Source organism: Heterodontus francisci, chromosome 7, assembly GCF_036365525.1.
Source record: "Heterodontus francisci isolate sHetFra1 chromosome 7, sHetFra1.hap1, whole genome shotgun sequence".
Taxonomy (NCBI): Eukaryota; Metazoa; Chordata; class Chondrichthyes; order Heterodontiformes; family Heterodontidae; genus Heterodontus; species Heterodontus francisci.
In genome coordinates this window covers 115,288,269-115,299,913 of record NC_090377.1, presented here as the reverse complement: position 1 = coordinate 115,299,913, position 11,645 = coordinate 115,288,269, and the positions used below count along the sequence as shown (strand labels likewise).

Here is an 11,645-nt window from a genome sequence, read left to right as displayed (position 1 = left end):
AAAATTACATTGCCAAACAGTTTCCAAACAGCACGAAAAAATACAAACATTGCAAAAGAGATCAGTTTCTTTCAATAATGTCATGAGTTTCTTCCCAACCCTTCCGTTTCACAATTGTCATGTCAATTACAGTTTTACATTTACAGCAATTGAGAATATTAACGATACAGTTCGAGGGGCTTCCCATGGTTCCAGCCCCTCAGTCCAGCTTGGTGGGGGAACCTTACACTGTGGTCTTTCCCCATTGAGCCTTTGCTGCGGCTGCCCCAAGCTTTAGTGCGTCCCTCAGCACGTAGTCCTGGACCTTGGAATGTGCCAGTCTGCAACATTCGGTGGTGGACAACTCTTTGCGCTGGAAGACCAGCAAGTTTCGGGCAGACCAAAGGGCGTCTTTCACCGAATTGATAGTCCTCCAGCAGCAGTTGATGTTTGTCTCGGTGTGCGTCCCTGGGAACAGCCCGTAGAGCACAGACTCCTGTGTTACAGAGCTGCTTGGGATGAACCTTGACAAAAACCACTGCATCTCTTTCCACACCTGCTTTGCAAAGGCACATTCCAGGAGGAGGTGGGCGACCGTCTCTTCCCCACCACAGCCAACGCGGGGGCACTGTGCGGAGGGGGCGAGACTTCGGGTGTGCATGAAGGATCTGACGGGGAGGGCCCTTCTCACCACCAGCCAAGCTACGTCTTGGTGCTTGGAGGGACACGATGTTCAAATCTCTGGACAAGGGCGGGAAAAATGTACCCAACGTGGCCCTCATCCTGATGACCACCTTCGTGTGCGGCTGCATCAAGCTATGTGTAGATCCCCAGTACGCAAACTCCAAGTGTCACTACGTGCTGAGGTTCTATCTGTCCCCGGTGTTGCGAAGGATGGGCCTGGTCACATTGCCGCGGAACGCACCATGCAGTTGGGCGGCGCCGTACCACCTATCCTTCGTGGAGCAGTTTCTGCGGGAAAACACCTTTGACCACCGGTCCATCAGGCAGTGGTCTGCACGGAATGTCCTCAAGGCCCTACGGGAAAAGGAAACGGTGGATCCTGTCGGATGGTTCCCCGAGCAGACCGTCAAAGTCATTTGGCGGAATGCCTCATCACCAGAACTTTCAAGCAATTTTTTTCTATTGCAGTTTCCCAAAGCACCAGGGACTGTTTTTGGAGGGTGTTGCGAGCTCCTGGATTTGCCGGAGACTGTTGCTACACCCTCATGGTGGTGGTGAGAGTGGGGAAGGGCAGAGGAGTAAGTGACCGGTCCACACAAAGGCTGCAACAGGTAGGAGGGCAGCAGTGGCAATGCCTCTGGGACTGCAGGATGACAGGGTGATGGAGCAGAGGGCTGTGGAGAGGTTAAGCTCCACAACATACCCTCTGCCAGATTGGAGCCAGACTCATCCATGCTTATCGACAGCAACAGGAAGCTGTCTGGCAGGCCAGTCCTCGCCCTCCAGTGAGCTGACAAATGAACTATTCTTTCCCTGACTGCAGGCCACTCATGCCTGGTGACTCATCGCATGCTGACCCCAACTCTATACTAGTCTATACTATACTGGCAGGTACAGTAAGCAATTAGGAGGGCAAATGGTACATTAGCTTTTATTGTAAGGGAATTGGAGTATAAGAATAAGGAAGTTTTGCTGCAATTATATAGGTATTTCATGAGCACACACCTGGAATTGCTGGTTAGGTTGGCATCCTTCCATCTATGAAAGATGATGGACAATCAGCAGGGTGTCTTCTCTTGGTGCACCTTTGCTGATGGCAGCATGAAGCTGCCAAATGACACTGTAGTTGTTGTTTTTGGCGTTGGCACCTGTTGCCAAGCTGCTGTAGGCACTGGTTATCATGGTAGTGCACACCAGTTCACAGGATGTGTTGTCATTTCCCTCTTTCACCAGCTAGTGCCTCCCAGTTGCGATAGTCAACATTTAGAACCTTCACGTCATGCTTGCAAGCATCTATGAAGCAAAGCTTTGGGCGCCCCACTGGGTTGTCTAGCCCTGGCTACCTCACCATACAGAACGTCCTTGGGTATGCGACCATCTTCCATCCTACGGATGTGCCCTAACTACCAAAGCCGCCTCTGTTTGATTAGTGCCAATCTTGGGAGCTCTGCCTTCGAGAGGGCAGCCACATTTGTGATTTTGTCTTAGCAGGATATACCTATAATACGCCGCAGACAGTGACGATGGAAATTATTGAGCTTCTTTTCCTGGCATCTATAAATTGCCCATGTTTCACAGGCATACAGCAAGGTGCTGAGTGCAGACAGTTTTGGTCTTTTTATCTAAGGAAGGACATGCTTGCTTTTGAGGGGATACAGTGATAATTCACTAGATACAGACTCTGTGGGCCAAAGGTCCTGTTTCAGTGCTGTATCTCTCTATGACTCCTGGGATGTAAGAGTTGTCCTATGAAGACAGATTAAGTAGAATGGGCCTATATTCACTGGATTTTAGAAGAATGAGAGGTGATCTCATTGAAATGTATAAAATTCTTAGAGGCCGTTTCCACTGCTGGAAAGTCTAGAACAAGGGGTCATAGTCTGAGGATAGGGGGTCGGCCATTTAGGGCTAAGATCAGAAATTCCTTCACTCAAAGGGTTGTGGTTCTTTGGAATTCTCTACCCCAGAGAACTGTGGATGCTCAGTCGTTGAGTATATTCAGGACTGAGATCGATAAGATTTTTGGGCACTGAGGGAATTAAGGGATATGGGAAAAGGACAGGAAAGTGGAGTTGATGTGGAAGATCAACCATCATCTTATTGAATGGCAGAGCAGGCTTGAGGGGCCAAATGGCCCTTTCCTGCTCCTATCTCTTATCTTATGTATTCCAGGTATGACCACCGCAGTACCCAGAACTGTACCCCCTACCCAGCTGTTGATGACCATGCTCCAGAATTGTAGCCTGTACCCAGATGTGGGGGTACCAGGGCCCAGAACTGTAGCCAGTACTCTGGTTAATGGATGTCTTTATTACCTACACTACATGTAATCACACTTTTAGGACACTTAATGGATAACATGAAAAGGCCCCAGAACTGAAAAATGTAACGATGACAGTGGCAGTTACAAGATCTCAAATTGAACACGTTGAGTGAAATGTTTTATTACATGAAAAATAATACAGCATTCTGTGCTTCTGATAGTCCACACAGCATTCCTCCACCCCTCCCTGCCTTGATCTCACTACCCCAGTCTAGATCCCTCCCTGCCCAGCCTAGATCACTCAATCCCATCTAGATCCCTCCCTGCCTTCATCCCTCTACTCCGGTCTAGATCCCTCCCTCCATCCCACTCCAGATCCCTCCCTGCCTTCATCCCTCTACTCCGGTCTAGATCCCTCCCTCCATCCCACTCCAGATCCCTCCCTGCCTTCATCCCTCTACTCCAGTCTAGATCCCTCCCTCCATCCCACTCCAGATCCCTCCCTGCCTTAATCCCTCTATTCCAGTCTAGATCCCTCCCTGCCTTGGTGTCTCTACCCTGGTCTAGATCCCTCCTTGCCTTGATCCCTCTCATGCAGCCTCGATCTCTCTCTCCATCCCAGTCTAGATCCCTCCCTTCCCTTGATCCCTCTACCCCAGTTTAGACCCCTCTCACCCAGCCTAGATCTCTCAGTGGACTGGAGTCTCCTCTCCTGTATGAGCCCAGTGCCTCAAGCCTTGCTTCTTTAGGCACCCAGGCATCAATGCTCGGAGACTGCTCTTGTAATAGTGAAGTTGGTTTCATATTGTGATCAGTCTGTTTCCTAACAAAGGTTACAGAGTAATGTGAGAGCTGTGAGTGCAATCAGGGGAAGATGAGCATTTTCCTCAGGGTATGTCGGAGGACCAGGGGCGCAGGCTCCTCACCGGTCAGTCGCCGGTTTCTCAGCATAGTTTGTTTGTTCACCTCGGTTAGCACCGATACCAAATCGAACCTGGAATGAGAGGGAGAGAGAAAGAGTGGAAACACCTGAATCACAGACTGTGAGACCTGCTGCACAAACACCTGAATCTCTCACTGTTATAGCATAGTAAATCTGTTTTGCACCCTCTCTAAGTCCTTGACATCTTTCCCACAGTGTGGTGCCCAGAACTGGACATAATATTCCAGCTGAGGTCTAACCAGTGTTTTATAAAGGTTTACCATAACGTCCTGGCTTTTGTATTCTACTCCTCTATTAATAAAGCCAAGGATCCCGATGCTTTTTTAACCATTACGCTACTGTCTGCCATAACAGCCTCAAGGGGCTGAATGGTCTGCTCCTGTCTCTTCATTCCCCAAGCTCCTTGATTCCATCTAATATTTCACCATTAAAAGTGAGTTTCTATTCTTACCTCAATATAGTAGCTCACTCTTTTCCATATTGGGCTGCAGCTGCCCCCTATCTGCCCATCCTGCTGACCTGTTTATGACCACACACAGTCTTTCACAATCCCAGTCTCAAGTGGCTACACACAGGGATAGAAATTCACATGGACTCAGAATGGGGCTGTGCAGGGAGCATGTATCCAATCACATGGGTGCAACTAGGAATCCATACGTGAGCCACCAGCACTAATCGCAATATTGATTGGCAGCTCACCTCATGGAACAAGGGCGGGCGGTGGGTCCTGGTGCCATTTAAAGGCAGCCTACATCTCTTATAGGGGATGTTCATTTTGGTTGTGGGAAACTGTCACTGAGGGTCTATCACAAAGTTGCTGCTTTAGTGGGTGCCAGGAGGAGTGAGCAGGAGAGATGTCCTCTTCTTATCAGGTGGTTGAAAGTTATCCTGCTAAGCTGCTCGGCCACAGTTGGCACAGGTGACAGAGGGTGTTAGCACCAGGAGCAATGCCCCCAGGTCATGGGAGCACTATAGCAAGTTAAATGACCTGACTCGGGTTGCTAAGCTAAGACTCCTAATTCCAATCTTCCATCATTTTTGTGCATAACCTGCATTACTTGGGGTCCCAGCACTCAGCACCCACCCTCCTGAGTACCAGCATTCTCCTCCATTCACTGCAGCACATTTCACTCCATCTCCCCCTATTCCTAAGCCACACTCTGCATCTCCTCCTCTCCTCACTAGTATTGCCTTCACCTACTCACTCCAGTGTCACTATTTGATCTTGACATGCACATCCCCAAAGCTTCTTACTTGTCGACCACTAAATCTCTCCCGTCTTTCTTTCAGGACAAGCGCACACGTGGGGAGGTTGTGAAGTCAGGAGTAGGGACAGCATCCATTCAGGTCCTTTCCCCAGTCGAGGAGCAAGTTAAGTTATGGGTGTGGTTTGTGGTGAGTGCTTCAGGCTACAGGACAAAACCTGTAGGCTGCTTGGCAACATTATATTCTGCCCCTTCTCACACCAAGTGCTTCCAGCAGGAAATCTTTGTCTCTGCTTAGGCTTGATGCTAAAACCTAATCGCTAAGTCTTTCTTACCTAGTTATGCAAGAGGAAGGCCCATGAAGGCATTCAGAATGCGGTTGGAAAGAGCGGTTCAGATTGTAAATGGGACTGTTGGGAGTGCCGAGGAGGAGAGGGTTTTGTCAGGAGAATATGGTGCAGTAGGAAGGCATTGTAACTACTGCCAGGAACCCAGGCATAAACCTGCATTATTTGCTACCTCTGGCCACACACCAGCTGAACACACAGGGAGTGGACCCCTTCTTGTTACAAAACATGGTTAGTTCTTGACGGAGAGCAATGCGTGTGCCATCAATGAGACCACATATGGGGAAACCCAGCAATGCAGACACATAACCATCTGACCAATCCCTATAAAATCTGCAAAAGCAAAATACTGCAGAATGTGGAAACATGAAATCAAACAGAAAATGCTGGAAAAGCTCAGCCAGTTAGGTAACATCGGTGGAGACAGAAACAGAGTTAACGTTTCAGGTCTGTGACCTTTGATCAGAACTGGAAAAAGTTAAAAGTTGTAATGGATTTTAAGCAAGTACAGAGGCAGGGAGAGAGGAGAAAGAACAACAGTGAAGGTCAAGTGGGGGGGCGGGGGGAAGACAGGAGAGATTAAATAACAAAAGGGATGATAATGTAAGGCAAAAGGTAATGGGACAAGTAATTGTTAACACTGTGTCTCTCCCCACAGATGCTGTCTGACCTGCTGAGTATTTCCAGAACTTTCTGTTATTATTACCAATAGAGCAGGCACTGCTCAATAACCATCTGACCCATTTCTATCGAGCCTGGTGGGGGCTGTACGCTGCCCACATTCAATATTTTGTTGTACAAGAGAAAAGACAGAGAGATCGTCTCCCGAGTTAATGAGAGGTTGGGGTTTGACCAGAGAGAAGAGCAGTCAGTATTGTCCAAGATGGTCTGTGGCGTGGGCTCCAGGTTTACCTGTGGCGGGGGCTCGGAGTTTACCTGGTGTACCTGACACCTCCAGAACTCACCTGTGCTGATGTTTCCGCAGACACTCCGACAACGTGCGCATGAAGGATGATGGTTGCTGGGGTGCTTGGTAGAGCAGACGCTCAGACACCTGGCAGCAACTCCACAGGATGTCTGCTTCCTGAGGGACTACTTCCTCCCAGACATTACCGTCAGCCTGAATGGCATCTCCATTACTCCAAGCAGTGTCTGTCTCCAATTCATCGTCAGAGTCGCTCGTGGCTGTGAGGAAATCCTGAATAAAGAAGAGCCTGGGCTTACCCAGTAGGGGCCGACAGCTCTGCCCTTTGAAATACTGCTGGATTTGTTCAAAGGAGAGCCTGAGGCTGTTCCCATTGATCGCCAATATGCTGTCCGGCGTCCCGCGGCTCACAATGCAACACACGAAGCAGTCGAGGGCGGCCAGATCATTCCGTTCTGACGTGTCTCTCAGAATCTGCTTCAGATCATCCAGCTCTACATACAGGTGGAGGAGAACCCGGAACTGCAAAGCCTCAAATGTTTCCTTCAATAAATCTGAAGAAACCAACAGAGAGCAAGAGGACAGAGTCAGTACACAGGGAATGGAGGGAGGGGGTGTCCAGTACACAAGGAATTTGGTGGGGGGGGTCAATACATTGGGAATTGATGGGGGTGGGGGGTGGTGATATACCAGTAATGGGATAATGAATAAGGAGTCACTAGTAATGGGGGGCCTCCCTCATACAATATCTGTTCCATCAGTACCACAGAGGAAATGTCAATCTGCTGTGTGTGTCCGGGTTAGCTGCTTTCAAATTCCATTCCCTCAGCTTCGGCCCACTACCCACTTTGACACATTTGGAACTTCACTTCCCAATCTGGTGCCCTAGTCCACAGCAAGCCCATAACCTTCTCCCTCCATCACTTGGCATTCAGTTCTTGGCATCTGAAGCACTTTGGGACATTCTATTATGTTGACGATGCTGTCTAAGCACAGATAGTTGGTGAGCCTGCCCAGGCTACTGGTCACTTACCACCACTGTCACAACACACAGTGCTTACAACTGGCTGATGGACTCACACACAGACCAGGTTACAGCATCTTACCTGCATCGGTTCCAATACAATCAATGATTAAACAGAGGCCCAGGGGCGTGCTCTGCATCCTGTACTTCTCCAGCACATTCTGTAACACAGAGCACAGTGTTGCAAAGAACAACTTGTATCCCTATAACATCTTTCACAACTTCAGGAAGTGCTTCACAGCCAATCAATTACTTTTGAAGTACAATCACGGTTGTCGGGATCTGTGAGTTCCCACAAACCAAAGAGATAAATGACCAGGTCATCTGATTTACCAATGTTGGTTGAGGGATAAATGCTGGCTAGGACACTGGGGAGAACTCCCCTGCTCGTCTCTAAATTCTGCCCTAGGCCTGAGTATGAGACAGTAGACAGGGCCTTGGTTTTGGGTCTCAACCCAAAGACGGCACTTCCAACAGTGCAATACTCCCTCGGTACTGGCATTGAGGAATGCCAGCCTAGAATTTGTGTTCAAGGCTTTGGGAGTAGTGCTTGAACCTACACGTTTTCTGGCTCAGAGATGAGAGCGCTAGCACATAAAAGTCAGGCTGAGAAGACGGGAGTGCTGAGCTGATACTCGAGCACCACACTGGAGAACAGACGGTGAAGCTGATTGGCCGGTGTGGGCTCAGTTGCCTGCAGCACAGCACTGGTTTAAACAGCGATGTTTATGAACCATTCATCACAGAGCAGATCCTAAGCTGTCATCCCTAATTCGTTTGGAGGCGGGGGGAGTGTGGAGGGGTTTGTTTCCACGCTGTAGAGGACGGAGGCATGAACCTCACTCCCCACCTCACCCAGAGGGGCTGTCTCTCATGAGGGTATGGTCCTAAGGACACTTGCCACCTCATGTACCCAGTCCCAGAACCCAAGGACACGGGAGCCTCAACAGGATATTTGCCGGTGATCCTCTCCTCATCCAACATCTGCCAGGGTCGCACATTTCCCCACTTGGAATTGTGATCGCCATGCAGAATCCCACTCCACCTTCCCCGCATTCAATCCTCCTCCCTTGTGCAACCCTTCTTCCTCTGCTCCATCATTTCCCCTCCACATGCACTTTTTACCCCAATGTATGAACCCCCTCCCCAAATTTGGGTCACTACCCCGCCCAGCCCACAGATGTGTGTATGTCCTTCCATCGATGTGAGACAACTGTTACCTGCTGCACACCACACTCTGTTCCTGGTGCAGAAGCCTGGGCCGTCTCGGGCACTGGGTTACTCAGTGTCTCTGAATGATGCTCTTCAGCTGCAGAGTAAAAGCAGGTACGACAAGTGAGGCAGCTGATCCCTCTCTGTAACTAAACCTTCAGTTAATCCCCAAACTCCACATACATATGAAGAAACAGCTAATGAGGAACAAAACCAGACTGTGCACTAGAATGCGCGAAGGTTTCAGGGGGAGGCTCTGCTCCAGTCACTAGAGCCGGCAGTGCCAAAGCACCTTAACCCCACCATTTACTGTTCAGTCAGTCAAAAAACGGTCAGACCAAGACTAAGCAAGTCTGCAGCTTCATTCTGGATCTGATCAGGGGTCGCAACTGAAACATCAGGCATTCTCCCCCATTTCAGGTGCCCAGCAGTCTGCTGCATTGTTTTGAAGTTACTCCATTTAACTGTGCTCATCCAGGCCCAAGAAGTGGTCGGAGCACAAGAGTTACCTTGAAATCACAACACAAACAGGCTGTTTAACCCAACCAGTCCCTGGTGGTGTTTACACTCCACACGAGCGGTATCCTAATCCCATATCCCTTTACTCCCCTTTCCTTCTACCCCTACCTAACTCATTATTAAATGTTGACATGGTGTCTGCTTCAATCACTAAGTGAATTCTACAGCCTCACACCCCTTTATGAAAAAAAGTTCCCCCTGTTCTCTGTCCTAAACCATCCCAACACAATCCTCCAAGCCTTAAATTCTAAACAGAGCATAGTTTGCGCACAAATTCTAACCATAACACAAGGGTTAGTAAAAGTTGGCAGAAGGAACTGACTGCACAGTTCTGTGGAGAGCCGGCATGGACTCGGTGGGTCAAATGGCCTCCTTCTGTGTCGTAAATGACTCTAGGACTCTAAGGTGACTACTCCCATAGACCAGGCACAGAGATTAATATCAGGATTCAGCTTGCGCTACTTACATGAGGCCTCTGATGATCTCGAGCAGTTTGAGTGAACGTGCTGTCTCAATAACTGATCCTTGTTGCAGCTTCGAAACACCGGCAGTAGAGTGCTCACCTGCTGATAGGTACGTGAGAATGACAGCAACGTAAAGATACAGCGAGAACCAGAAAACTAACCATGCATAACCACCCACCCACCCTGCTAACTACACAAACACACACACAACTTCACTAACCAGAGACCCAGCCCCGCTAATCCCACACATACACACAAACTCCAGTCAGCGCTTGTTCTGACATAAAACACCCTCTCGATTTATCAAAGGCTGAGTGAGGTGCGAAATATGAAAAGGAGGTGCTGGGAGGCTCCAAAACTCAACTTTATTTATGAACATTCCCAATGCTTTACTGGTTCAACACTGTTAATAACTGCCAGAGATATCTACCTGAGTGCGCTCAAATCCATGCTCCTGACAGGGAACAGAAATTGGGATAACATTCTGATAGGCATCGGATCTTCGCACAGAAGGAGCACACGCACCTGAGAATGAGAACGGACAGAGATTACAACAGTATCGTCACTAACCTCCAACTCCCTTTAACCAATCTAACCTTTTCAATAACCTGTAACTCCCTCTAGCCAATCTAACATAGGAACAGGAATAGGCCAATCAGCCCCTCGAGTCTGTTCTGCAATTCAATGAGATCATGGCTGATCTCTAACCTAACTCCATATACCTGCCTTTGCCCCGTATCCCTTAATAAAAATACCTTTGTTAACAAACATCCATCAAACTCAGATTTAAAGTTAACAAATAACTTAGCATCAACTGCTGTTTGTGGAAGAGAATTCCACACTTCTACCTCCTTTTGCATGAAGAATTGTTTCCTAATTTCACTCCTGAAAGATCTAGCTCTATTTATTTTTAAAATTATGCCCCTTAGTCCCCAACCAGCAGAAATAGATTCTCTCTCTACCCTATCGGTTCCCCTTAATATCTTGAAAACTTTGATCAAATCATCCCTTAACTTTCTAAATTCCAGGGAACACAACTCTAGCTTGTGTAATCTCTCCTTGTAATTTTTTAATTAGTTTCTGGGATGTGAGCATCACTGGCTAGGCCGCACATGTATTGCCCATCCCTAACTGCCCTTGTGCAGGCGGTTTGTCTCTTTCTTGAACCGCTGCAGTCTGTGTGGTGTAGGTACACCCACAGTGCCGTTAGGGAGGGGGTTTTCTGGTGCCTAGATGAATGCCGGATGGTCTGTCCAGTTTTATTCTTATTCAACTTTGCTGAAGCGGTTTGATACAACTGAGTGGCTCGTTCAGCCATTTCAGAGGGCAGTTAAAAGTCAACTACATTGCTGTGGGCCTGGAGTCACATATATACCAGACCGGGTAAGGACGGCAGATTTCATTCCCTAAAGGACATTAGTGAACCAGATTTTACGACTCTTCAGTAGTTGCATGGTCGCTCTTAATCAGATGAGCTTTTTATTCCAGATTTATTAACTGAATTTCAATTCCCCCAGGTGTGGTCTAACCAGGGATTTGAACTAATGTCTCCAGAGCATTAGCCCCATAACATTATCACTATGCTACTGTCCCCTTACTTAACCCTTGCAGTCTGGCTATCATCCTGGTAAATCTACACTGCACTCCCTCCAATGCCAATATATCCTTCCTAAATTGTGGTGCCCAGAACTGCTCTCAGTATTCCAGGTGTGGTCTAACCAGGGCTTTGTATAACTGAAGCATAACGGCTACCCCCTTGTTTTCTATTCCTCTAGATAGAAAGGTCAGCATTCCATTAGCTTTTTTGATTATTTTCTGTACATGTTCACGACATTTTAGTGAACTTTGTTCCTGGACACCCCCCCCCCCCCGCCATCCCCCAACTCTCTTTGGACATCCAATGTTTCTAGCTTTTCACCATTTAGAAAGTACCCTGTTCTATCCTTTTTGGTTCAAAATGGATGACCTCACATTTCCCTACATTAAAATCCATTTGCCACAGTTTTGCCCATTCACTTAATCTATTAATATCTCTTTGGAATGTTGTGCTTCCATCTACACTGCTTACAATGTGGCTTTC

At 48.1% G+C, this 11,645-nt stretch overlaps 1 protein-coding gene across 6 annotated transcripts in view; it reads right to left on the bottom strand.

Annotated features, from left to right (window-relative positions):
* Positions 1-1,154: 1,154 nt before the first annotated feature.
* Positions 1,155-11,645, bottom strand: part of LOC137372251 (CASP8 and FADD-like apoptosis regulator) — a 28,288-nt gene continuing 17,797 nt past the window's right edge. For 5 of the 6 annotated variants that reach the window (XM_068035944.1, XM_068035943.1, XM_068035946.1 and 2 more), the window contains 6 exons: positions 9,996-10,090; positions 9,568-9,667; positions 8,591-8,679; positions 7,453-7,531; positions 6,387-6,900; positions 1,157-3,920 (listed from right to left, as the gene is read on the bottom strand). In XM_068035944.1, the coding sequence (XP_067892045.1) occupies positions 3,791-3,920; positions 6,387-6,900; positions 7,453-7,531; positions 8,591-8,679; positions 9,568-9,667; positions 9,996-10,090 (1,007 nt within the window). In that variant the 3' untranslated portion in view covers positions 1,157-3,790. Of the gene's footprint in view, positions 3,921-6,386; positions 6,901-7,452; positions 7,532-8,590; positions 8,680-9,567; positions 9,668-9,995; positions 10,091-11,645 lie in introns of all 6 variants that reach the window. The other variant, XM_068035948.1, reaches the window with a different exon arrangement.